Source organism: Sebastes umbrosus, chromosome 5 (assembly GCF_015220745.1).
Source record: "Sebastes umbrosus isolate fSebUmb1 chromosome 5, fSebUmb1.pri, whole genome shotgun sequence".
NCBI classification, from domain to species: domain Eukaryota; kingdom Metazoa; phylum Chordata; class Actinopteri; order Perciformes; family Sebastidae; genus Sebastes; species Sebastes umbrosus.
The window spans coordinates 18,350,096-18,377,916 of NC_051273.1; the positions used below are offsets into that span (position 1 = coordinate 18,350,096).

The 27,821-nt window shown below is 40.8% G+C and overlaps 3 protein-coding genes across 6 annotated transcripts; all 3 read left to right on the forward strand.

The window, feature by feature from the left end:
• Positions 1 to 1,547: 1,547 nt before the first annotated feature.
• On the forward strand, positions 1,548 to 21,962 carry LOC119488113 (L-selectin-like). Its single transcript, XM_037769414.1, has 5 exons — positions 1,548 to 1,952; positions 2,112 to 2,216; positions 2,315 to 2,506; positions 14,307 to 14,310; positions 21,920 to 21,962. Exons 1-5 carry the CDS (start codon positions 1,556 to 1,558, stop codon positions 21,945 to 21,947), a joined length of 726 nt encoding a protein of 241 aa, XP_037625342.1. The 5' UTR covers positions 1,548 to 1,555; the 3' UTR covers positions 21,948 to 21,962.
• LOC119488112 (L-selectin-like) lies at positions 15,534 to 19,626 on the forward strand. Its single transcript, XM_037769413.1, has 8 exons — positions 15,534 to 15,705; positions 15,790 to 15,849; positions 15,972 to 16,367; positions 16,454 to 16,558; positions 18,528 to 18,707; positions 18,900 to 18,989; positions 19,084 to 19,105; positions 19,279 to 19,626. Exons 2-8 carry the CDS (start codon positions 15,822 to 15,824, stop codon positions 19,322 to 19,324), a joined length of 867 nt encoding a protein of 288 aa, XP_037625341.1. The 5' UTR covers positions 15,534 to 15,705; positions 15,790 to 15,821; the 3' UTR covers positions 19,325 to 19,626.
• On the forward strand, positions 19,641 to 27,381 carry LOC119488110 (E-selectin-like). 4 transcript variants are annotated; one of them, XM_037769407.1, is made up of 14 exons: positions 19,642 to 20,598; positions 20,675 to 20,756; positions 20,847 to 21,236; positions 21,326 to 21,433; positions 22,689 to 22,874; positions 22,985 to 23,170; positions 23,462 to 23,644; positions 23,745 to 23,930; positions 24,041 to 24,226; positions 24,701 to 24,886; positions 25,100 to 25,288; positions 25,393 to 25,581; positions 26,417 to 26,536; positions 26,646 to 27,176. In XM_037769407.1, exons 1-14 carry the CDS (start codon positions 20,596 to 20,598, stop codon positions 26,714 to 26,716), a joined length of 2,265 nt encoding a protein of 754 aa, XP_037625335.1. In that variant the 5' UTR covers positions 19,642 to 20,595; the 3' UTR covers positions 26,717 to 27,176. The 4 variants fall into 4 exon arrangements, with proteins under 4 accessions (XP_037625339.1, XP_037625340.1, XP_037625335.1 ...); XM_037769411.1 differs by lacking the exon at positions 24,041 to 24,226 and having other exon boundaries at positions 19,641 to 20,598; positions 26,646 to 27,381; XM_037769410.1 differs by lacking the exon at positions 23,745 to 23,930.
• The last annotated feature ends 440 nt before the right edge of the window (positions 27,382 to 27,821 follow it).

The window sequence follows — 27,821 nt, forward strand, 5'->3', positions numbered from 1 at the left end:
CAGCAAGCCGGTTATTGTTGTGAAATAAACCCTGACAGGGTGAAGCGGCACCCTGATGTGGAGCGGAAGGGTCTTGCTTTGCCCTGAAGGGGTGTATTTCACAACAATGACCGGCTAGCTGTACATTATCCTGCTTATTACACTGCAACTTGTTTAAGAAATCAATAATTTGACACAAAAATGGTCCTCCAGAATCCAACTTCAGAACCGCGTCCATAGCAACGGTCCGTTATAGAAAGAAAGAAAGGCACTTTTATTGATCGCCTAGGGGATATTCAATTTGTTTTCACTCTGTCACTTTACACAGTACATGGTACACACAGTGCTATCGTGCTTCCCCAGGAAACGTATTGCTTTCTTCATGCTATTTATTTTGTCTTTGCTATGTGTGTGCTAATGTACCAAGACACATTAGTAAATTATCAGTACATTAGCACAATTATAGGTAAATATTTAGATCCTTTACTTAAGTCAAATACAACTAAGTAAAATACTCCATTAAGTAAAAGTCCTGCATTGAGAATTGTACTTGAGTCAAAGTGCTGAACTATATTCAGCTAAATTATCAAAAGTAAAAGTAGAATGGCCCTTTTCAATGTGTATGATTATTGTATAATTAACAGTATTTAATTATTATTATTAGTGATAAATTAATATGAATAGCATTTTAATGTTGTAGCTGGTTGAGCTGGAGCTGCTTTTAATTATTTATATATTACTGAGTAGTTTAATCTAAAACAATATATCGTATTTTATAAGTTCATCATATGTTTGGGATGAAAATTGAAATCTTAAGAATAACAAGTAACTATAAAAGTGAAATGTATGTAGTGTAAAAAGTATAATATTTCCCTTTCAAATGTAGTGGAATAGAAGTATAAGGTTGAATTAAAGTACAGTTTCCTCATATTTAAGTGCAGTACCTGAGTAAATATACTTACTTTCCAGTGACAATAATATGGAAATTAATGATAACAATACTAATATTAGCAGTTAAGTTCTAAAACAAAGTTTGGCGTCAGAGTGAGAAAGAGAGAGGGAAAGTTTCCAGGGGCAGTGGTGGGAGGTGGGAGGTGGGGGGGATTTCCACTAAAAAGTCCGCTTCCAGGAAAAGTGGACCAGACCAGGATTGTGTATAAAAGCTGATCCCTCAGCTCATAAAACTCAGAATCCTCTCATCCTCACAAGTGCTGAGACTAAAGAAACACCAAGAGTCTTCTGTAGGTTATCATCACTAAAACCACTTAACATGGTGAGTGTTGACGCATCTCTTTAGTGATAATTCTTTCATTATTTGTTTGTGGTCAGTGATGCATTTATGGTATCTTAATTTATCTTTTTTTTTATTTAATTCTTACAGGAGTTCGGCTTTGGATTACTTCAGACCCGTGGATCTAAGACCTCATGGATCAGCTTGACTTTTCTTTGCTCAAGTATGTAAATCTAATCTTTCCCACTTTCAACTTTTCTTCTTTATATTACTTTTTAAATTCATCCTTATTACCTTACTAATTTAATTTGTGTCTCTGTCCTCTGTCCATCCTCAGTGCTGTGCATGTGGACTAGAGTAGATAGCTGGTCCTACTACTACTCCAACACCACCATGGACTGGCAGCAATCCAGAGCCTGGTGCCGGCAGCACTACACAGACATGGTGGCCATCCAGAACCAGGAGGAGATCGGGCATCTCAACAGCGTGCTGCCCAGGCAGCGCGCCTACTACTGGATTGGGATCCGCAAGGTCGATAACGTCTGGACCTGGGTAGGAACCAACAAGGCTCTGACAGCGGAAGCAACCAACTGGGCAATGGGCGAACCAAACAATGGGAAGAGTGGAAGGAGTATGAGTCAGAATGAGGATTGTGTGGAGATGTACATTAAAAGGGATTCGCAGCCAGGAAAATGGAACGATGAGAGGTGTTCGAAGCTGAAGACCGCTCTGTGCTACGCAGGTGAGCAAAAAGTTAGGGATACAAGAGCCTCAGTTTGGTTCATTATTAGGGAATCTATTGATTTAACACTTTAAAATGATGGTGTTTTTTAAAATAAAAGCTCAGAGAAATATATAATATTTTGTACAAGTTATATGAAAGTACTACTTCTTTCCCCAGCTGCCTGTAAGAATGACTCATGCCTCCATGGAGACTGTGTAGAAACCATCAACAGCCACAAGTGTGCTTGCCGTGAAGGCTTTTACGGAGAGCTGTGTGAGCACGGTGAGAAAATATAATGATGTTTTTAAAGTTTACATTACTTTAAGTCACTCACAGCCAGGGCCTGATATCTAATTGTGTCTTGTTTCCTTTGTTGGCAGTTGTCAAGTGTAACAAAGAGGAGGTGACCGTTCCATATAAAGGAAGTGTGGATTGCAATCACCAGTATGGAAACTTCTCCTACAACTCCTCGTGCCAGTATTCCTGTGAGGAAGGATACCAGCTGAATATGTCAAGACCTCTGAAGTGCACTGCATCAACACAGTGGTCGGAGCAGCCGCCTACATGTGAATGTGAGTTGCACAGCTGCAAAAACATATTTTGTATGTAAAGGAACAGTGTGTAGCATTTAAGGAGATCTATTGGCAGAAATGGAATATAATATCATTAAGTATGTGTTTTCTATGGTGTATAATTATGGTGTTTTTAAAAAGGCCACTGTTGACCTGTTCCGCTCTCCCTCTGTTTTGCAGCTGTCCAGTGCTCCGCTCTCCAGGAGCTGGACAACGGCGTTTTCAGCTGTGGAGACGATGCAGATGTGAGGTTCAGCTACGGAAACACCTGCAGCTTCAGCTGTGCCACCGGCTACCGCCTAGTGGGACCGAGCAGGGTGACATGCACGTCAGCAGCTGAGTGGAGCGAGAGGATGCCTCGCTGTGAAGGTGAGGACACACTTTAAGTTGAATCCAACCACCGAGTTTTCTTGTTTTGTGCGTTTTTTGACAAACCTACTAAATATTTTTTCCTGTGTTAGCCATCACATGCCAGAATCCAGAGGGAGAAGCTCACCTCATCAGCCAGTGCAGCCAACCTTTGACTGAACTGAGGCCAGACTCCACCTGCAGCTTCAGCTGTGAAGCCAGCTTTGAACTGAAGGGATCTCACACCGCTCAGTGCTCTGAAAACGGACAGTGGAGTGAAGACATACCTACCTGCAAAGGTATGTTCACATAAATCTGTGCTTACAACACTACTGCATAGCTTCTTTACAGTCTTTGTACTCTGATTCTGTGCTATATGTCATGACATCTCATCATCTTTTTCTCTTCTTTTTAGCAAAAGGATGTCCTGCTCCTGAGATCCCAACAAATGCCCAAATCAGCTGCAGTCCTTCTCCGTCCTCACCTGCTTCCACCGGGACCCCCCATCCACTTGGTATGGTCTGCATATTCAGCTGCCATGAAGGCCACGAGCTGCAAGGTGCACCCAGCATGGAGTGTGCAAATCCAGGCCAGTGGACCTCCACACCACCAAACTGCACAGGTAAACATTTTACCTGTACTATTTGCGTGCATGGGTTAAAGGGGCTGCACCACTAAAATGACATTCTTTATCATTATGTGATGGTTAACATCTAAATTCTTATCGTCTTCTCCCACAGCGGTGAGATGCCCATTGCTCGAGGCTCCTGAAAACGGTCACATCAACTGCTCCAACAGCTATCCAGTGTACAAATCAGAGTGCTCCTTCACATGCAACCAAGGTTACTCATTAGACGGACGTGACCTGCTGACCTGTGAAGGTCATGGCAATTGGAGTGTGGTATATTTTCAGGTCTTGCACCGGATAGTGGGGCCCCTAATTGTAAACAGATGTGTGAGAAGCATACATGGAGACCTAGGGTCAGAGGATATGGCCAGGGGCTGAAAGATAAGCATTTAGGACAAAGGAGCCATACAGGGTCAGATCCTCAGAGCAGATGCTGCATGACATGACCCCGTTATAAGGAGGTGCGAGAGCCCCGAAGTGCAGGACTTTCAGATTTGACTTGAGACCTCCGGACGCTCTAGACGTTCGTTATGACATTTGTTGCTTGTTTGTAATAAACTCTATTATACCAGCAAGAACAGTGTCCGCGGAGCATCCTTTCTCATCACTTCAACAGCACTGTCGCAGGCAAGATACTACAAACCTTGGCGTCACGAACCAGGATCGGAGGTGGCCGCAGCAGTTTACTGCTACTTCACAGAACGGTGAGCGCGCACTCAATTGAATGTTGATCATTAATTGGGGCTGTTATGTGGAGTTGTTTGGCCACACCGTAAATTAAGAACCTTCTTGTTATAGACGTGTGCTGTTGATTTGATGTTTAAAGTGAGGCTCCGTGCTAAATTTAATGAAAAAGGATAGAGAAAAGATATAAAGTGAAGAAAAGAAGTATGAGAAATACAAGGAATAGTTTAGAATAGCTTCATGGTAACGCTAAAGTGGGTTAAATAAGTATTGTGCAAGATTAACGCTAAGACACATGCATAAATGCATATTAGACACTGCGTAACGATAAGCTCTGACATAGTCTGGAATTAAGTTAGAAAGACAAAATTGGGAAACCTGGATCCAGGTAATTTGAATAAATAAATGTAAAGAGTGTTAAGAGACAGAAAAGGAAATAAGGAAATAAGGAAATAAAGGAAATAAAGGAAATAAGGAAATAAGGAAATAAAGGAAATAAGGAAATAAGGAAATAAAGGAAATAAGGAAATAAAGGAAATGATCATATGACAGCCGCAAATCGGATAGGAAATAGAGCCCTCAAGTGTAGGAGCATTGTAGTACGGGCCGATTAAAACCTGAAACAACATCTTATGGTCAGTTTAATAACTGGAGAGTGTAGAATCACAATTCGATTGACCGTTACCACTCTGACGCTTGTTGACGAATGGTGTTCAAGAAGTAGCTTCTCATCGGAGATTTTACACCTCATAGGTAGCAGAAATTTTACGAGAAAAAGTAAGGAAATAGCGGCAGAAAGCATGCTGTATGAATGAAAGATATCTAAAACTGGTGAAGAAAATGTGTGTGTGTTTACTTTGGGATGAGATGCAGCTGGGAAAAATGTGTGTGCGTTGGAGTTGGAGTGCTGAAAAATGTGTGTGCGTAAAAGGGAAAAATGTGTGTGCGTTGGAGTTGGAGTGCTGAAATGTGTGTGTGTGCGTAGCAGGAGTGAATGTGTGTGCGTGTTTACTTTAGGAGGAGAAGAAGCTGGAGAGAATGGGTGTGTGTTAGTATTGTAAAAACTATGAGCTTCTTGCTTTTTTCTAAAGAAGACTAATGAATTGAATGATATATTGTATAAAACAATGAGCTTCTTGCTTTTTTCTAAGAAGACTAATGAATTGAATGATATATTGTATAAAACAATGAGCTTCTTGCCTTTTTCTAAGAAGACTAATGTATTGAATAATGTAGTGTATAAAACCATGAGCTTCTTATAAAAGACTAATGAATTGAACGAGTTAGTAATTAAAACATGAGCTCTTTTTAAAAGGGACGTTATATAATAAATAAACTGTTAAATGCAAAATGAACTTCTCTAAGAAGGGTAGTGTTTGAAACCCCCCCCCTCTCTCTCTTCTCAAAATTCCTTTCGATGACCCTTTCTTGGGAGATACAGAAAATTCCTTTGCCATTTGAACTGTTTGGTCCAGTGGGGTTCACTAAGTACTTTAATGTTTAGGTAGGGGTTTAAGTTAGGAATAAAATTTATGATGCTGTTAAAAGGGACCTAATGGGTTCACAAGAGACTAAACCATTGCTTGTTTTTTGTCTGTTATGTCATTTATGGTGAATGAGAATTGAGACGGGAAGAAAGACAGAGGCTCCGGCGCATCAGGAGGGTGGCTTGCTGACGTCCGAGGGGAGGCTTCCGTTTCAATCTACTAAAGGCCGGTACAACTTTATCCACAAACTCTTTAACAAAAAACAAAACCTGCATTTCCATATTTGTATATGTTCTCAGTCGTAAGCAATATTGATGGTATACATATAAACCTGCTTTCATTTATAAACCATAAGAGAATACTGACCTGCTCCTATACACATGAAAGAGTACATGCTCTAGGCAGTTGGGAGAAATAAATAAATGAATAAATAGAAAACTTGGCAACCGATTGATCAGTTAATGCATTTGATTAATTAGTGGCGTCTGATTGTTTAGTCTAATCTCTGCTGACAATTGCGGATGTTCATTTATGTTATTGCGCGTGGTTTGTCTGATATGTGATGTGGTGGACATTCAATATGGTGACTGTTTGACGATTTGAGCTGAATATTTGATTAATTGGATATTTGATTGATTGGATACTTGATTATTTGATTGATTGGATAGTTGGATATTTGATTGATTGGATACTTGATTATTTGATTGATTGGATGGTTGGATACTTGATTGTTTGATTAATTGGATAATTGGATATTTGATTGATTGGGTACTTGATTGTTTGATTAATTGGATAATTGGATAATTGGATATTTGGTTAATTGATTAATCAGGTAATTGGGTTAAAAAAAAAAAAAAAAAAAAGGGGGGAAGTAATCTAAATAACCTTGAGTAGTTTTAATTTTAGAAATTACTTCTTAAAAGTACAATAACGGAACATAAGGAAGCCGTTATAATGGGAAAAAAGAACACTAAAAATCCAAAAGTAATCACTCCTGTTGAGATAGTACAGAAGAATAATCCTTTAATTAAGGGCATCGCAAACATTGCAAAAATATTGGAAAAATGGCACAAACGCTGGCCTGAAATTGACCAACCATGGCCAATAGAGGGGACTCTTAACCCAGATGTAATTAAAATAATGCTGGTACTTGTATCCACATACAAGGCAGAGCAAAAGAAGGGAAAAAAGGGGAGAAAACGCAAGGAGAAGAGGCAAGTGGAGCTTGGCATTCTCCAGTTGTTTGATGATGAGGGACAGAAACTGATCAAAGCTGCAAACGATAAAAGGGATAAAGTTGCAGAAGAAATAAAACAAAATACAGAAAAAACAGAAAAACTGAAGAAAGACACCACTTCAGTGTTCTCACATATGAACCCGGTGAAGGGACCACCACCTTATGAGGTAGGGACAAAGTCTAAGAAAATCTATCCTCAAATCCCGGTGATCAGTCAGGAGGGTGACTACCGTATCAGAAATGAGGAGGACAGAATAATAGAAACAGGACGAGCGGAGACAACTATAACGATGTATCCAAGATCCAAAAGAAAGATTAAAACAAGGTTTGGGTCTGGGAGGCAAAAGCCGGACCATGGAAACGAGAGCGACCAAAGCGATCAGGAAGGGAGCAGGGGAGGATATGACCCTGCAGTCAGGCGGATGTTGGCAAGAGCGGAAATAAGAGGAAACGATAGCTCCAATGACAGTGAGGATGAAGAGAGCCATGAAGAGGAAACCCGGAAGACTTTAAGAAAGATCGAAATAGGCATAGACCGATGCCGCCGCGAACGACAAAAAACTGATAGTCCAGAAGAACTAAAAGACCTACAGTACCAGCTAGAGGAATTGTGGCTTCGGAAGGAAGAGTTAGAGAATGAAAACTTCGAACAATCTGCCACGACAACTAGAGCTCGCTCTAGAAAACAGTCGAATCCCAGCAAGATGATTCCAGTGGTCATCCGAGGACAGAATTTGGAGTATAAACCCTGGCAGAGTACAGATATGTCAAACATACTTGAAAAGTTACCTACTCTTCAAGATGGAGCATATCCTTGGATTTCAAAGCTGGAAGAAATCACAGTAGGAACACATCTGGCCATGGGAGACGTCAAGAGACTGTTGGCTAACCTTCTTGGGATCACAGGTATGGATGAAATTCTACAGAAAGCTGGACTTAATCGATATGTGGGAACTGCTGCGAATGATTCAGAGCTGTTTGCTGCAAGTAGAGGCCAAGTGTGCAGGGCGCTGAAAGAAACATTTCCGACAAATGTACATCCTGACAATATTTTTATTGAACCACTGGGACAAGAGGAAAACCCGAGGGCCTATGTGTCGAGAGTTCATCAAGTGTGGAGAAATGTCACAGGAAATGACCCGAATTTGAATCAAATGGAGCAGTCAATTTTGCGAACAAGAATACAGAAGGGGTTGCCCCTGCCAGTAAGAAGCAAATTGGCAGAGGTGGTTGGTCTTGGAAGCATGGCAAAGGGTGTTTATACGGATCATATAGCCCACCAAGTGGAGCTGTATAGGAAAAAGGAACACGATCAAAAAGACCAGGACCAAGAGACCCTCAGGAAACTTAATCAAATACAACTGATGGATAACAAGAGGATGGAGAAGAAGCAGGCTCTGGTTATGCAGAATCAGGCTCCACTAAACCAACAAGTACCACAACCACAGCCGAACCAGGTTCAGCTCCAATCGTTCCAGCCGCCGCCGATGATTCCAGTTGTCTCCTACCCACAGCCCGCTTTTGATCAAGCGCAGCCCTGGAGAGGAAGAGATCAAAGAAATTTCGGAAGAGGAGGAAGGTTTAATCCATACTTTCAACAGCAATCAAACGAATGTTATACTTGTGGACAACAAGGCCATTTTGCTCGCGAGTGCAACCAGTCCGGAGGAAACTTATGCGTGAACTAGTTGTGGACTATGTTGACATGATAAAACCGATTGAAGGGAAAAGGTATATGCTAGTCGTAGTGGACAGATTTTCACGATGGCCTGAGGCTTGTCCAACAAAACGAAAAGATGCTCAATCGGTTGCTAAGTTCTCATGCAGAGAGGTCATAAGCAGGTGGGGACTTCCAGATCGAATATCCTCAGACAATGGGAAAGAGTTTGTGGATAAGACGGTGAAATTGATTTTGCAAAAAAAAAAAAAACTAGGAATCAAAATATTTGTTTAATGAGGTTAGGTGGACGAAAATTAAAGATGATTGTTCCCTTGTCCTGCGTAACGTTACTCGGGAAGAGGAAGGAGAATACAGGTGTTCTTATGAAGAACCGGAGTTTAAATTTGTTCCATATCAAAATTATTGGATCAAAGGTCGTGTGACTCGTAGAGTGACACTCCTGATAAAAGATTTGGGGCCTATTGGAGCTTGAGTACTAAAGAAGTTCAGAAACAATTTACTACAGCAACCACTGCAAAGGTAAATAACACACGGATAGAGGCTGCTACTTTAAATTTGAAATCAATAAATAATGATAATGCGTTCAATCAGAGTACTACCTTGGTGACAACAGTAACGCCTAGGAAATTGGAGAATGTGACACAGACACTTGATAAAGTATCCTTGAAAGTGAAAAAGATGGTAAATGAGAGCCGGAAGTCTATGTTAGAGATGGGGATTAGTGTGAATAGTAGGAAGGAGATTGAGGAAGTGAAGGTTGGAAATTCATCTGAGACTGTTCAGAGGAATATTGTAGATGTGGGAAAGGAGTTTGTTGACTCGGATCAGATATCACAGGAGATGTTTGAACAGAACCATGTATTGCAGAAGAGAGAAGCTAAGTGGAAAGCATATGGATTTGATGCTTCAGTGTTGGGAATTGTAGACCCATGGGCAGGTAGAAATTTATGGTTTCAGCAGTTAACACACTCAGTGAGATCAATCAAGAAATTGAAGGGCCCATGTGTGTTGAAAGTACCAACACCAGGTACATGGCCTTCAATTTTGGAGGCGGTACCGGAACCATTAACTACTTCATGTCAATCTTCTGTACTGTCATGGCTCTTGTATCAACAGCAATCATCAGTGGATAAAGTGATGGCTTTATCAGTGAACCTTTTTAAGCCTAGATTGAATTGTTCTTGGCTGGCAGGATTACCATATGAGAATTTACTTGAACAACATGAAAACGTGATGACAGCGGTACCTGATCCGATGGAAGTGAAACCTGTGAGGGCAAAGAATTGTTTTTGCTCAAATGAAACTAATAAGGGGTCTGGAATGTTTATGGGAATATCAGAGTGTGATGGTTATATGATGGATTTAGGAAAGCGTGAGGATGAGAAGGTGAATAAGTTGTATGAAGTGATTTTTCAAGTGTCAAAGCGTAAGCCGAGTAGAACTTTGATGGTAGAACATCAAGTTTTGCCTGGTAATGTGACTATAGGCAATTTCAGGGATATTTGGTGGATTTGTGGTGAAAATGCTTATTTATTTCTACCGTACGGATGGACAGGATGTTGCTATATGGCAACACTGAAACTCCCATATGAAGTTTTTTCTGTCCAGAAGGGAGAAGCATCTGATGAGGCTCAATCTAATGTTGCTTCTGGAAGTAGGAATAAAAGAGATTTAGCGCAATTTCAGAATCTGGAGTCCTACCATTGGAGGATAAGCCTAGGAGAAAAGTGGGGAATAGGATTATTTCCATGGTATGGGGTGACATTCTTGGCAGATCACATTGACAACATTACCTACACCTTGCAAGGCTTTGCGAACGAAACCATAAGAGGTTTCGAATTTTTGTCAAACACTCAGAGAAGTCACAGATTGACGTTGCTGAAACATGACATGGCTCTTGATTACATTTTGGCCAAACAAGGGGGCTTATGTGTTGCTTTAAATTTAACGGGAGATGCCTGCTACACTTTGATTCCTGATAATTCAGATAATATAACTAATGTCATAGATGCACTGAAGCACATAAGAGATGCATTTGGTCCATCAGAAGGAGCTGGTTGGTCTGCAAATAGTTGGTTGCAGGAGAAATTAGGGCCACTAGGAGCAGTGCTAGTTCAAATTATGGTAGCAGTACTTATATCGTTATGTGTGATGTTTTGTTTTTGCACGTTACTATTGACTTTTGCGAAGGCTATGATATTGAGATGGGTTGGTGTAGTGATGCCAGGAGATCAGGTTCAGATGCCATTATTACACGAAGCTGACTCGGACGTGGATGAGGATGACGCGATAAAGATCGAATTGGTGGAGGAATATCCATTTTAAATATCTCATATGATTATAATCCTATTATTTACCTCTGTTTTTGCTTGAGTAGTTTGTAGTGTTGATTTGTTATTTTTTGAGACTTTGTGTAGTCTCAAAAGGGGGGTATGGCAACAAATGAACAATATGATTAATGGACAATATGATTTCTAATTTTACTTATAGAAGTGTTTTTATTCTGTGTTTGATGTTTTACTTTGTATCTGTTCTGTATGCAAAAGATACTGGTTTTCTTGTCTTTCATTCTAGAACATATTGGGGGAAGACCACTGTGAGGGTGATGGATTGTCGGGGACTCCGATGGGCTGAATGGGGTCAGACACGTCAAACATGAAAATACGAATGGTCTGAAGAACTTTGAACGTGGACTGGCGATATAACATCCAGAGTCAAGACGCCATCGATACTACACCGGAGTCAAGGCTGCTGAGAAACTGCAGCGTTATACAGTCTTATGTCTTCTCTTAAGATGTTACATTAGTATTCTTAAAAATGAATTGTTTTTTGTGTATTACATGCTTGGCAAATGATGGTTTCTAAATATAATGGGACCTCAGATGTTTTCTTTTTCTCGATGTTTAGGGACAGTGGGGTAGGCAGGAAAAGGTCCATAGAAAGGTGCGATGGGTTGACCAGCCTGACTTTGGACATTGTTTTGTTTTAATTTGCTGAGAGTTCCATATGTATTTGCTTAAAGTCATTTCCATACACAAATTGCTAAATTTCCTCATTTCAGTATTATGGAGTACTACGTATGGTCGCCTTGGCAGAGGGACCGTGAGAGAATTTTCCTGTCTACATTGTTTAATGGATATTTCAAGAAAGATTAGCTGCCTGACAGGTTTTTCACTCTCACTTTTATACTCCATACAGTAGTTTCAATGGTAAAAAGGGCAGGTTGTTAAATTTGTCATGTTAATACACCTGTATGTCTCTTCTTTTATTTTTTCGAGACTTTGTAAGTCCCGAAGGGGGGAATATGTGGTATATTTTCAGGTCTTGCACCGGATAGTGGGGCCCCTAATTGTAAACAGATGTGTGAGAAGCATACATGGAGACCTAGGGTCAGAGGATATGGCCAGGGGCTGAAAGATAAGCATTTAGGACAAAGGAGCCATACAGGGTCAGATCCTCAGAGCAGATGCTGCATGACATGACCCCGTTATAAGGAGGTGCGAGAGCCCCGAAGTGCAGGACTTTCAGATTTGACTTGAGACCTCCGGACGCTCTAGACGTTCGTTATGACATTTGTTGCTTGTTTGTAATAAACTCTATTATACCAGCAAGAACAGTGTCCGCGGAGCATCCTTTCTCATCACTTCAACAGCACTGTCGCAGGCAAGATACTACAGGAGTACTGGAGAGAATCCCACCTGCCAAGGTAAAACAGAAAGGGAACAAATGTTAGAATATATTTTCAATAAAATACCATCATAAAATACACGGTTGAGTTAAATAATTTACATTTGTAAATGTTTCCACAGCTCCCTCATCTCAGGCTGCAGCCATTGCTTCTGGTGCGGTAGCAGGAGGCGCTCTGTTATCCGGTCTGTCTGTGGCTATGTGGATCCTGAAATGACTGAAGCAGAAGGCCACCAAGTTTGAGCTAAACAGGTTAGCATTCACCTCTCTTAAAGCACACATTTATATATTTTTTTTAAAGATGTGTTAAATCGCAGTGCTCATCTTCTTCTTTTGTCTTTTCTTACAGCACCTCTGACATAGAGGACCCTCACCTTTGCATTTGATTGTTGTATTATGTGTTATTGAATTTCATGATTTGCTCTGTGATGTCGTCCAGACATGTATTTCCTCCCAAGGGGGAGTTTTATATGGAACACATTGCTCTACAGCTTTATGAGCACGCTGGAAATGTGGCTCTGTCCATGATATTGTAAATGTGTCATAACGTCATGGGTGGTGCTAAACTGTGAATAATTTCAATATTTATGTACTATTTATTTAACACTTTTATTGCATTTGAAATGCTCATTCAGATATTTCTGTAATGTTTAAAGCAGTGCTGGTTTATTATTCATAATAAAACTTCAAACTATCATTTGCTTATGGTCTTTTTTATGCATATTCCGGTATCATGACCAATATCTACGTAAGGGATAATGTTCATCGAGCCGGTCATTGTTGTGAAATAAACCCTGACAGGGTGAAGCGGCACCCTGATGTGGAGTGGAAGGGTCTTGCTTTGCCCTGAAGGGGTGTATTTGGAAACCGGCTAGCTGTACATTATCCTGTTTATTACACTGCAACTTGTTTAAGAAATCAATAATTTGACACAAAAATGGTCCTCCAGAATCCAACTTCAGAACCGTAGCAACGGTCCGTTATAGAAAGAAAGAAAGGCACTTTTATTGATCGCCTAGGGGATATTCAATTTGTTTTCACTCTGTCACTTTACACAGTACATGGTACACACAGGCCCGAAATACACACACATGCACAAACAGGACCTATATACATGCATTAATGGAGAGATGTCAGAGCTAGGGGGCTGCCCCTGACAGGCGCCCCGAGCAATTGGGGGTTTGGTGCCTGGCAAACTGGCACCTCTCCAGCTACCAGTTCACACTCAGTACTTGGTCCATGTGGGGAATTGAACCGGCGACCCTCTGATTCTCAAGCCAAGTCCCCATGGATTGAGCTACTGCCGCAATACATAACATAGCAATTATAAAGAAATAACAGACCATAGAACACCGCGATTGACCAATCCGAATTGAGCATTCAACAAAGCCGTGTATGAATATAAAATAGAAATATTGTCAGTTGTGTCACTCCACTAATACACTGGTACAAAGGTCCAGCCATCAACTCCACACGCGACATTCCCACACTTTGAGCGGGGACATTTATCCTGACTTTGCAGGACATCGTGTGTTATTTCAGAGGTCCAGGAAGAACCTTTTTCCAAATACAATACAGACCTCTTGCCTGTTTCTGTCACCTCCATCACAATGGTCAGGACAGAGATGAATAGTTGAAAAAGAGTGAGAGATTAGGCAGGAAGAGCTGTATTGCTGGGGTAATCTCTTTTAAACATCAATACCATTGTTTCCCCAAAGTCTTCTACAGTATGTATGTCAGCACTTCAGCAGAGCCAGATATAGATCTGATATCCTCCATCAGACTGAAGGCGACAGCATGGGCACTCTGTTTCTCTGTAATTTGTTGCTGTTAAAAACTTGAAATTATCAGGATGCAGAGAAGCAGTCAAGGGAAAGGCTTCATTCCAAAGTGCTAGTCTGAACAGTAGGCACAAGTTTTTAGTCAGTATTTAAAAAGCAAATTTGTTCTCTAAGTAAAGGTCATAAAGGAATGCATCACCTAAACAAAACAGCTAAAGTGAGAGCATGAAATTTAAGGGACAGTGTGTAGGATTTGGTTGCATCTAGTGGTGTGGTTGCAAATTGCAACCAACTGAGTATCCCTCTGCTCACTCCTCACTTTCCAAGACTCGGTAAGCCGGCGAGTGCAAAACCATGGTAACGCCGCCTCGCTCAGAGGCGATCCTTACCATAATAACACTACTTTAGAAGCAAATCAAATACCGATGCTTTGTCACGGCCGCCTTCAGGCAGCCTTTAGCGTTGGTATGAGACGCACATGGGCTTTCCATTAAAAACAATGTAAACCCATCTGCGTCAATATTAAATGCTCAGGGAAAGTGCGCCGGGAGTGTGGTGACGTAGCTTGAAGAGCAAAAAGGCACACCGAGGCGGAAGGGGGTGACCACTGTTTATGTCCCGTGCGTCAAGTTACAATCAGCTGTTCATTTGTGTCCTGTGTTCACAACGTTCAGTGTCATTTTCACTGCACAAACATAGTAGTTTTAAATCCAAACAATGTTGTTTCTAAACCTAACTATAGTGGTTTTATTGCCTGAGCAATAAACCTAAGCAAGTGTTTTTGTTTATTTCACAACATTAAGCACGTCTTTACTGCGACCGAAAAGAGTGATGCCTAGGGGTCTGACAAAGCGTCAGTATATGGCGAGTTGGGATGAGAATGCGTTGGAACTACGGTGGCTTTCAGGTAACGTAAAAACATGAAAACTAGAGCCAGTGTTTGGTTCGTCCGTTCTGGGCTACTGTAGAAACATGGCGGACTCCGTGAAAGGGACCCGCTCCCTATGTAGATATGAAGGGCTCATTCTAAGCTAATGAAAACACAACAACTCTTAGTTTCAGGTGATTATACACTTATGGAAACACAGTTATGAATATTATATTCCTTTTCTGCTAATAGATACCCCTGAAATGCTACACACTGGTCCTTTAATTGCAAAAATTGGCAAAATTTAACCTTTTTAAATAAACTTTTTGAGGACAACTATTTCTTTGGGTCGGCTCCAGGATTCACTGGTGACTCTCACTGTGCTTTACTTTATTTAGAAACATTTTAGTATTGTTTGTGTTCCCTTTTAATGACTTTTTTTTCCTGCACGACTGAAAAATCTGCCCCGGATTTGCCCCCACGTTTACCATAAACAAAGAGCATTTCCCAAAAGGTCTCTTCAGGTACAACAAGTCACAAAGTCAGTCATTCAATCATCACATGCATTCACTCTGTAAAGTAAACATCCAGGTATTCTATGAAAATGTTGGACGCAATAGCCTAAGAGAAATATAAAAGCCTGACATTTGTCCCTAACTACCATTCACTCACTGAACCGCTGTGGTATAATGTTTTATATTTGATACAATTAGAAAAACAAGGATTTGACTTAAGTAGCAGGCTTAATTCATATACTTTAGAAAATATATTATTTCTATACTAAAATACCAGCTTTGGGTAAGTAATCAATTTTTCATTAATTTATTTTTCATGATGGTATTCATCAATATTTTGGCTTCTGATTCTTTTCTCTTTGGACAGACTACAGGTGTTTTGTAGGTCACTCATTTGAAATGAAGTGGATATTAATCCTCCTCCTTGGTGAGTATTAGTTATAACACTAAGGCAAAATATATGTTTAGTTAAACAACATTTTGTATTTCACATTGGATGGTGAATTATCACACCAGAGTTAACTCTTTTCTTTTCAAAATGTATATAAGGTTGCTTCTTGGCCGAGACTACCTTGGGCTGGACATATCATCGCTCAGAGAGGACAATGAACTGGACCCAGGCCCGACAGTGGTGCCAGACCAAGTACACAGACATGGTGGTCATCCAAAGCCAGAAAGAGAACGACTATCTGGTCTCCTGGCTGCCAGAGAAAAAAAACGGTCAATATTATTGGATTGGAATCACTAAAAACCACATCAATGAAACTTGGACCTGGATCGGGAATAACAGCACGTGGGTCGGTGAGCAGTCGTGGGCAGAAAACGAGCCCAACAACGACGACATCACAGAGTTTTGCGTGGAGATCTACGTGAACAAGGGACATAACCGAGGGAAGTGGAATGATGAGAAATGTGCCAAGAAAAAATACGTTGTTTGTTATGAAGGTATGTAAAGCTGATTGGTTTTGAAGGTTGTTACAGACTCAAAAGTGGTGGAGGTTGTTTCAGTATTGCACTTTTTCTTATAACAGCCCAGTGTAAAGCAACATCATGTGACAGAGGGAGATGCCAGGAGACCATAAATAACATAACCTGCCTCTATGAACCTGGCTTTGAGGGAGACCAGTGCCAAAAAGGTGAGGAGTTACCTTTCTGGAAACATGTCACCTATTATTACAGTAGGTGATGTTTGTACACTACTGTAACGACTCAGAAACAGCGAACCCAAAAGCACGAAATCAAAAGCAGTATAGGGTGACTAGATCCAAACAAACCAAATGTGGGACAAAGAGTATGTTTGTGTGGGACAATGTGGGACACGTTACCAAGGCTGAGAAGTAGTCTACAATTTTGATATAATGTGGAGACCAAAACAGAGCTAAAAGGAGAGTGAATATTAGACTTACATTCATCAGGTGGAAACAAACACGACTTTGAATGAATGCTAATGTTGCTCCGTATAAGCTGGATGTGTAAAAAGCAGCTGTTTACTAACAAGTTTGCTATATAATCTTAAAGGTGCAGTTTGTAGGATTTGGCGGCATCTAGTGGAGAGGTTGCAGATTGCAACCAGCTGAAACCAACTTGAAACACTCATGTGCCAAGTGTGTAGCAGAACTATGGTGGCCGATGTGAAAAATGCAAATAGCCCTATAGAGCCAGTCTTTGGCTTTTCCGTTCTGGGCTACTGTAGAAACATGGCGGCCGGCTCCATGAAAAGGACCTGCTCCGGATGTAAATATAAATGGCTCAGTCTAAGGTAGGGGTCTGCAACCCGCGGCTCCGGAGCAACATGCGGCTCTTTAGCCCCTCTCCAGTGGCTCCCTGTGGATTAAAAAAAAAAAGATAGTGGAAATGAATAGCTGTTTTTTTGTTTACATTTCCAGTATTAGGGCCACATTGAGGAAAAAAAATAAATCTGAGATTTCGGGAATAAAGTCATAGGTTTACGAGAAAAAAAGTCGTAGTATTATAAGAATAAAGTCATAATATTATAAACTAGTAAATTTATGTGTTATTTTCTTTTTTTCCCGTAAAGTTATGACTTTTTTCTCGTTATATTCCAACTTTTTATCTCGTAAAGTTATTGACTTTATTTTCATAACATTACGACTTTTTTCTCGTAAAGTTATGACTTTATTCTCATTATATTACGACTTTTTTCTCGTAAAGTTATGACTTTATGTTCTTATATCACTTCTTTTTTCTTGTAAAGTTATGACTTTATTCTCGTAATATTACGACGTTTTTTTCTTGTAATATTTTGACTTTATTTTGGAAATCTCCGATTTCTTTTCCGTCAACGTGACCCTAATACTCCGTCGTACAGTTGCACTTTGGCCCTAACTGCATTAGACTTATATACTCTATACTTAGACTATAAACTGTGTTACCTTCATCACAATGCTCAAAAGCTCCAGACAGATTTTTTTTTGACTAAAATGGCTCTTTCGATAGTAAAGGTTGCTGACCCCCGGTCTAAGATAACAAAAATTATTCTTATTTTCATGTGATTATACACTAAAGAAAGAATACGTATTAATATTATATTCCATTTCTGCCAATAAATGCTACGCACTGTTCCTTTAAATGGTGACAATAATGTCAGTTTGGGGTTCACAGCTTGTTTCCGCTGCCACCAAAGTGGACAAACATTATTGCAGGTTTAAGATCAGCAAGAGGTAGTTGATGTTGTTGATTCTTTCTGTAAACATAAAGCACCGATACAACTTTATATGTTATTCTAATTTGCTCTTATCCCCTTAGAAGCCTTTTATTTTTTCTATCCCAGACAATTACTATGTGGAGGCATACCTGAAAACTACCACTGTCAGCAATGTCAGGTGCAGTATAAATATAGACTTCACTACCTCCTTCCTCAGAATATCCTCTGCAGACTGAGCTTCTTCAGAACACTACATGTTTTTTTGTCACAATAAGCCTTACATCTGTTTCCTCTGTTTCCTGAGGACAGGCTGAGGATCACATTCAAAACACTGATCAAAATACTTGCATCAGCATGTATGTGCTCAAAAAATGTGTTATTTTCACAGTAGGTAAGAAGTTAGATAACTGATAAACTTTAACCTGTGTGTGCCCCCCCAGCTGTGGAATGCCCCCCTCTGTCTCCCCCTGATAACGGATACCATAGCTGCCCGGGAGGAAACCTGACATCTAACACAACCTGTCGATTCAAATGCAACCTTGGCTTCCTGATAACAGGCTCGCTGGATGTTACCTGTGGGGTCACCGGGGTCTGGAGCGGCCCCAGACCTTATTGTGCAAGTAATTATTTGAAGTTGTGTAAACCATTGTACTGGTTTTGGCATTTCTCTGCAAAAGTGATTATTTTTCTGATGAATCATTATGTTATTATTCTTATGGGCAGCAGCAGCAGTAGTTGTAGTAGTAAAAATAAATAGCACACTGTCAAGTATTGTATGACTCAGGATAAAAATGACTGTTTTATTTTCTCAGGCTATAAAGAGGCTCTGTTGGCTGTAGCTGGGTGTGGCGCCGCCTCGGCCCTCGGCTGCATCTGTCTTTGCTGGATGAAGCGCAGAAAAAGTCAGTGTTTCTTAATCACATTTCACAGAAATAGAGATGTATGTTATTGCAACAGACCTCAATAGTGATCTGTTTATCTGTTAAATTCTCACAGGAAAGAAACTTGCCCAAGGAAGGTCAGTGTTGAAATGTTCTCGCCCAAAGCAGCTCCACCCATGTTATGCACATTCAATATTTGAAGTTTATCACTTCTGTTATTTAAAATGCATTAAACATATTCTACTGTGACTTAGTTCAGAAAATCATTCAGTAAGTGTCCCTTTAATGTCAATCTGCTTGTCCTTCATAGGCATCTTGAAGAATCGACAAGTCCATCCACTGAGGAACAGGGATGAAGGACAACTGGGACCTCATTTATGTCTTATTAAAATATATATATATAATGACCCAAATGCAGTTACTCATATTCATTTTAGTACACTGTTACTGCATAAACCTAAACAGTCACTGGCTGCATAGGCTGTACTGTATGCTAGGATAATCAGTTAGCTAAGCGTTTTGTCTTATATGGTGTATGTTAAAGGGGACATATCATGCTCATTTCTAGGTTCATGTTTGTATTTTGGGTTTCTACTAGAACATGTTTACATGCTTTAATGTTCAAAAAACACTTTATTTTCCTCACACCGTTTGTCTGAATATACATGTATTCACCCTCTGTCTGAAACGCTCCGTTTTAGTGCCTGTCTCTTTAAGACCCCATCCCTAAAAAGCCCAGTCTGCTCTGATTGGCTTGCAAGAAAAATATGGTGCACTTTTGCAAAGGTAGTTCTCATGCTGTGTGCGATATACGCTGTGTTCCAAATCGCATACTGCAACCTATTGTTGCATGCAGGGACATACTAATTTGTCATATTATTTTGCTATGAACTTTGACCCTCATGCTCATTACTCGTATATACTGCGCAGAGGATTGTGGGTCAGAATAGCCAGAAAAGCATGCTGGCTTGCATACTGCAAAATGTGATGGGGTGCAGTAGGACAGCCTGGTATTTTTGGCAAACTGCATTTGAATACTATGAGTTGGGACACACTAAATATTTTTCTTTCATACTAAATTGTATGGTAGTATGTTTATTGAAAGCACAGATATTGTAATGAGTCTGTATGTGACATAGGAAGGGGAGCCAAATCTGAATGGCTTGTTGAATCACATGTTTCCTGCAGTCCACAAAAAACAGACTCCGCTGTCTTATTTTACAGTTTGTGGGTTGGTAGGAACTCCAGATACCCAAATGTATGTGCACAGGCACTGAAAGTGACTTTTTCATGATATGTCCCCTTTAAAGCTTCATTTGGATATACTGCATGGATGTATTCCTATGTAAACTCATTTAATAACATTAGAGGTGTATTGTATCTTTGTTAAAGATACATTTAAATAAATAAACTGAATTTTAAAAAGTGTTGTAGGTGTGTTGAGCATGTATGCCTGGGTTTGTGTGTTTGTGTTCCCAGAGAGTCATGGGTGGTAGAGTGGTGTCCTCCCTTAAAGGAAGTTACGCCAACAGTGCTATTACAAAATTGGTCATTGAGTCATTCCCTGAGTGACAACTAATAGTGGAGTAAATGCAACCACAAGATTGAGTGACTGAGGACATACCAAATGGTAAGACCTGTGAAATATCAGTGCAAGTATTTCACACTTTTATGCAATTATGAGAAAAAAAATCTCTTTATTTCAGATGTTTCAAGAATCAGTTGATACTAAGATGCAAAGCCTGCATCACATGATGCTGATAGCTGCACTGATTGTATTTGTCCAAGGTAGGTCTGCATAACCTTACTGGCATCAAACTCTTTCAGATTATTTTCTTTCTTAATTTTGTGTCATAATCCATTAACCTAATCTATTAGACCTGAGCAGCGGAGGAGGAGCACAGGCATGGACCTACAACTACAGCACCAGCCCAAACCGTAGATATCCTGAGGCCCGCCAGTGGTGCCAGCAGCACTTCACAGACATGGTGCCCATCCGGAACCAGGAGGAGAGTGACTTCATCAACAATCTGCTGCCGTTTAACTCAAAATATTACTGGATAAACATAGTCAAAAAGGGTGGAGAGTGGATCAGGGAAGGTGAGAAAGGTGAGAAGGTGCCCGAAGAGGCTCAGAATTGGGCACCAGAGGAGCCAGATGACATAGCGGGTCAGGACTGTGTGGAGATCTACATTAAGAGGGACAAAGAAACAGCCAAGTGGAACAATGAGAGCTGTCGCAAGAGGAAGGGAACCGCCTGCTACACAGGTAAAACACTACTTATTTTCTTCCATGGACACATTTACTGTAGACTTATTATAGCATGTGAGATGAGATCTCTCTCTGTATGTATGCAGCCTCTTGTAAACAGGATTCCTGCAGTGCCAATGCAGACTGTGTGGAGACCGTAGGGGGGTATACCTGCCAGTGCCATCCTGGTTTCCTGGGGTCACGCTGTGAAGAGGGTGAGCAAACTTTTTGTCATAATATATTTAAACCAGCCATGACCTCTCTCTCTGAGTTAAAGGGTATCTTCGGTATTTTCAACCTGGACCATATTTTCCCGTGTGTTTGTGTCTAGTAAGTAATGGGGACAACGATGTTTTTAACTGGTCCAATATCAACTAAAGATTAGAATAGCAACGGAAGATTTCAGAACTTCTCCTTGAGCGGGACTCTTTCCATAATGTCAGACACTTATAATAACAATCAGAGCCTGTCATGGCAAAAACAAGCACTTTTAGTGGATGTAAATGATGGCGCAAGCTTGCCCCAATAGTACCATATTGCAGCCCGTTCGCAGCGGTAGCTCCCTCAATACTGGACCACTTTCAGAAACTGTTGTCCCCAATAGTCACTTAGACACAAAAACATGGGAAAATAGGGTGGAAAATACCAAAGCTACCCTTTGAATAAAATAATATATCTAACAATCTGTGACCAGTGGACAGCCAGTGTCCCAGCATGCCCAAAAAGTGATTGTCATTACCTCTGAATGTAAAATTAGACCCAGACATGTTTTAAACAATATCATTAGCTTAACCTGATTAAAATTGTAGTCGTAGAAGTTAAAGCTGAAGTAGGCGAGATTGGAGCAAATATGATTAAAAAAGTTATTTTTATAAAACGGTCGCTATATCGTGACAGTAGTACATGAAACAGGTAACCTGAAAAAAATCAGGTGAAGAAGTCTAGTTATCTCTCAGAACACTTGAATTACAATATGCTGAAAGGTTGTTATGGAATTTTTGCCCAATGATGCCAAAAATATACTGCCTACTGACACTTTTTAGTAATGGGAATTTCTTTACCTGAATATTTTGTTGTGAAATTCTCTGCAACTGCCACTTTTCATGTTCCTTTTTTTGCAATACTTGACGCCTGTTAATAGATTGACGGCCACATTTTACTAATACTTAGCCGTGTAGTCATATCCTATCCAGACTGTACAGCAGATCAGATTCAGGTCACACCCGTTATCACTTTACCTCACACTCATTTATGTCTGCATCTGGGAAAACAACATTGTAGTTTAATGTGGGGTGGGCAGTTACTGTTTCCCTTAGCTGTAAATTATGTCAGCGTGGTTATTCAATACCCTCACCTCATGCTCATGCTATGTTTATAAAAGTGGAGTCATAACTGATGTATTTCATATGAACATTGATTTCCATTGAGTGGACTCAAAGTGTGATTTATATCTATATTATCCCACCACAGTGAAAAAGTGCTCCCCCGTTTTCTTTCCTGTTACTGGCAACGTGACATGTGTGTACGCTCTGGAGCCTTTCTCCTTTGGCTCACGGTGTAACTTCACCTGCCAGGAAGGCTACTACCAGACCAGAGACAACACATTCACCTGTCTGGCCTCGGGTCAATGGAGCAACCCTACACCTACATGCACAGGTGGGTCACAGAAATGATGTCAAGGCTCCGCTGGAAGCAACCCAAGCTTCCTGGAAACAGACAAAATTGTGTTCTGATGAGTGATAGAGTTTCTTCTTCTTCTTCTCCAGTGGTACAGTGCAACAGTTTACAGGCTCCACCCCATGCCGACATGCAATGCCAGGGCCCTATCGGCGTGAACAGCTATGGCTCAATATGTACCGTGCGATGTGAAGAAGGATTTGATGTGATTGGCACAAACATGACGAAATGTTCTTCCCAGGGCAACTGGAGTCATGAACTTCCTGTTTGCAAGGGTATGACCACAGTCACTGTTCTCATTGCTCCTTCAGCTTAAAGAGGAACGATTATGCTTTTGAGCTTTTTCACTTTCCCAGTTTGTTGTAAAGTGTTTTTGTGCATGTAAAAGGTCTGCAAAGTTACAAAGTCCACGCCAAAGGGAGTTTGAAACACTGCTCCCGAACTGCCTGAAACGCCTTGCCTGAAGTCCTGCCTTTTCTTCTGTAACGTGGTGATGTCACCAAGTAACACATTTTCTTTTTCTTGTATGTGTAATGGTCTCTCCCTTGTCTCTGTATTTCTTCAAGCTAAGAGGTGTAACCCAATAAATCCTCCCCATGGCTCCCCATCCTGCTTTGACCCAAATGGTCCCTTCAGTTTTGGTTCTCTGTGCTCGACAACCTGTGAGGAGGGTTTTCTACTGAACGGGACAGCCAGCGCTGAGTGCACCTCCCTGGGCATGTGGAGTACAGACATACCACGTTGCTTGGGTAAAAAGATTAAATTAATTAATTTCTTTCTGGTACCACTTTACCACATCAAATTCTAACACATCCTGTTGGTCTCTCCTCCTCTCTGTTTACCTTCCAGCTAAGAGATGTCCCGCTGTGAACTCCTCCTCTCATGGCTCCTTAGTCTGCTCCAATCCCCATGAAGATTTCAGTTTTGGTTCTCGGTGTACGTCAACATGTGAGGAGGGTTTCGTCCTGAATGGGACGGTTGAGACTGAGTGCACCTTTCAGGGCATGTGGAGCACAGACATCCCTCGTTGCTTGGGTAAAGAAAGTCAATTTCTTAATTTAATTGTTTTGGTGCCTTGACTGTACGTCTTTACCACATAAAGTTCTTAAATATCTTGGTCTCTCCCTCTTTCTGTTCTCTTCCAGCTAAGAGATGTCCCACCCTGAACTCCTCCTCTCATGGCTCCTTAGTCTGCTCTGATCCCCATGATGAGCTCAGTTTTGGTTCTCGGTGTACGTCAACATGTGAGGAGGGTTTCGTCCTGAATGGGACGGCTGACACAGAGTGCACCTCTCTGGGCATGTGGAGCACAGACATCCCTCTATGCCTGGGTAAAAACAATGTTGTCACTAAAGCCACAGTGGTGAATGTAATGCCACATGTGTTCTTGACACTCATACCTTATCCTTGGTATCTTGCTTCCTCCATCTTGCTGTGGTTGTAGATTGCAGACCGTAGTTTCTTTAGCTGTGTTAGTACTGGTGCAATATTTATAATCTAGTTTATTGCTTTGTGTTGTGTTGCAGTAAGAATCATTTCATCTCCAGCAGTCCAAACACACTGGGCCTACCTACCTGTTTCTACTTATTACTTGATTGTGTGACCCATCACCAACATGTTTACTGCCCCCTTGTGGCATGGCCTACTAATACCCACAAATGTAGTCTTTCAAAAAGAAACACCCATATTGGCTCCAACAAAACAATCTATCTATCTGTTGATCATAATCCACAGAAGAACTCTTATTTGCATGGTTTGGATGTTGCATGACTTAATATCTCTGTTCTTCTCCTTTGGTTTTCCAGCTGAGAGATGTCCCTCCCTGAACTCCTCCTCTCATGGCTCCTTTTTCTGCTCTGATCCTCATGATGAGTTCAGTTTTGGTTCTCGGTGCACATCAACCTGTGAGGAGGGTTTTCTCCTGAATGGGACGGCTGACACAGAGTGCACCTCTCTGGGAACGTGGAGCACAGAAATACCCCACTGTCTAGGTAATAAATCATACTATCAGAGAGATGCACTTGGCATATATTCCTTCCTGCATTACCGCACACTTGTGATTTGGAATGTGGGTTTACATCTGCCCATACATTAATTTATATCACACCAGCTGGGTCATTAACTTGTGTTGAATCAATGGTTAGGTCTAGAAGATGAGGCTTATTTGGTCTGAAGCTGATGATCATGTATTTTTATATCTACAGCACAGCCATGCCCTCTACTGGCCGAGGCTCCACAACATGGGAGGATGAACTGCAGCCATCCATACTCCTCTTTCAGCTACGGCTCTCTCTGTGACGTTGAATGTACTGAGGGCTTCTGGCTGAGAGGAACACCAACTGTGACCTGCAACAACTCAGGAAACTGGAGTCAAGATCTGCCCACCTGCCAGCGTGAGTGCTCACAATATCTTAAACTTACTTTTGTCTTAGTGGTAGCTATTCAATCAGCTGATCCAACGTCAGTAATTATAATTTCTGTCCTTTCCACATCTCAGCTGTGCAGTGTCGAGCCATCAGCACCTTGTCTTCATCTCTGTCCATGAACTGCTCCCATCCCCTGGGGAACTTCAGCTTTGGCTCCCGTTGTCTTTTCTCCTGTGAAGATGGATTCTCTCTGAATGGCTCAGAGGAGCTGTTTTGCTCCTCCACTGGCTTTTGGAACGCCAGCCTGCCGAACTGCACGGGTAAATAGATTTTTGTCTGCATGCTAACATGCTGATATTAAAGGTGCACTGTGTAAGATCCGGTGACATCTAGCGAAGGGGTTGCTGATTGCCAACTGAAATTGAGAACTACGGTGGCCAACGTAAAAATTTGAAAGGCCCTATCTAGAGCCAGTGTTTGGGTTTTTTGGCTACTGTAGAAACATGGTGGCTGAAGAGGACCCGCTCCATGTGTAGATATAAACGGTTCATTCTAAGGTAATGGAAACACAACAATTCATATTTTCAGGTACTTATACACTAAAGAAAACATACTTATTAATAATATATTCCATGTCTGCCAATAGATCCCCCCTAAATGTTACATACTCTTCCTTTAAGCAGGTGTAATGTTTTATTTCTAATTAATACAAAATACAAACTGCAGATGAGGCTGATGGGAATGTCATTAGATTTTGCAGGAATTTGATTATAAACCCAAGCATTGGACATATTGTAATTTTGACCTGATGGTGGCGCTATAGAGAAGAAGTCCAGGGGGGTCATGACACTCATTATGATCCATACATCCCAGAGATACATCCTCTGGGAGCCATGAATGTCTATACCAAATTTTGGGCCAATCCATCAGGTAGATGTTGAAATATTTCACTGGATAAGGGAAATGTTTGACCTGCTGGTGGCGCTATAGAGGAAGTCAGGGGATTACCAAGATCATTATGATTCATCCTCTGGGAACTATGAATGTCTGTACAAACAATTATAAAATAGAGATGAATGATCTGCTGATCAAGAAACATGCAATAAAAGTTAAAAAAAAATATGTATTGACTGTGATCTGTATGTGTTCCTGTAGAAGATATGCCAATGGGGACCGCCTTGCTGCTGTATACAGGTGTAGGAGCAGCCTCCGCTGTACTGCCTCTCGTCCTGATAGGACTGGCTTTGTTGATCATCATGCGACTTAAGAAAAGAGGTGAGACATACTGTATTACTGTAATGCTGCTGTGCAGCTTCACACATACACATACAGCATGTTGTAGCACTCAGAGCGCATCCTTGATCCTTGTTTCTGATCTTTGCAGGAAAGACAAGCAATTCTTATACACCAGAGTGGACAGACAGAGAGAATCCGGTATTTGGTTTGGAGACTTGATTTTTGCAGCAAATCATTTAAAATACTGCAACTTAATGCTTGCTATTATTATGTGAAGCTTGGTAGTTAATGAATGATACTGGTACCAAGTAGGATTTACATGACATATTGTGATTTCAATTTCCACTCAAACAATCCTTAAAATGTAGATAATCATGCACGTTTTTGCAAAACTTCACCTTTTGTTATTAAAGACATAAAGTTTGTGTGCAGCTTTTGCTCTGTGTCCAGCTTGTATATTGCTTGACTGTCAATAAACTCAACAATTTTATAGTTTTATGAAGTTTACTTTTATCAAATTGATTTTTAAATGTGTGAACAATCTTGCTGTACTTTGTCCAAAAGTCACAAAAATAAATAGAATAGCTACTAGGGGATCAACAAATGGTTCAGTAATTGCAGAGTGGCACAGCGCTGATCACTGATCTCTGATAGGGAACATACATATGTAAATTGATTGCAACTTATGATAATGTAATATGTGATTTTAAGTACGATTTATTTTGTATTATTATATCTTAGAAGCCTAACCGGGGACAAGGTCTGCCAATCAGCAACAGCTAGAAGTTCTACATACATTGCATCGGTTGCACTTTATTTAAATGTAACAATACCTACATGTATTGTCCCTGTCAAATTAATTAATTAATAAAAAATAAAAAAATTCTTGAATTGTCACTTTTATTTTATTTGATTAGCTGACCCAATACCGCACATTAAGCATGTGATCAGGGTTGGCATTCTTTGTCCATGTCCAGTGTCATTTGGTTCAGTGTTGCGGGTGACCCTGTCTTGCTGGTGTCCTCCCTAGCAGCTCAGTTTACCCACATTTGACCTCCCCAGTATAGGAACTAACACTGTGGGGTCAAATGGGGGAAGTGGCAGAAAACCTCTGAGATTACCAAACTGCCACAAAGTGTCGGTTTAGCACATTTAGTGGCCAGAAAGCTCCCGTCACTGAGCGTTGAGGAGGTGATCTATTATCAGTTCAATGTGTCACGCTGGGCACTGATCCCACATTGCGGGGCAATTCACCGCCCTGACAGGAACTATAGTGAATTTAGTGGCCTGAACTGAGCCTCACATGGTGTTGAAAGCATGTTTC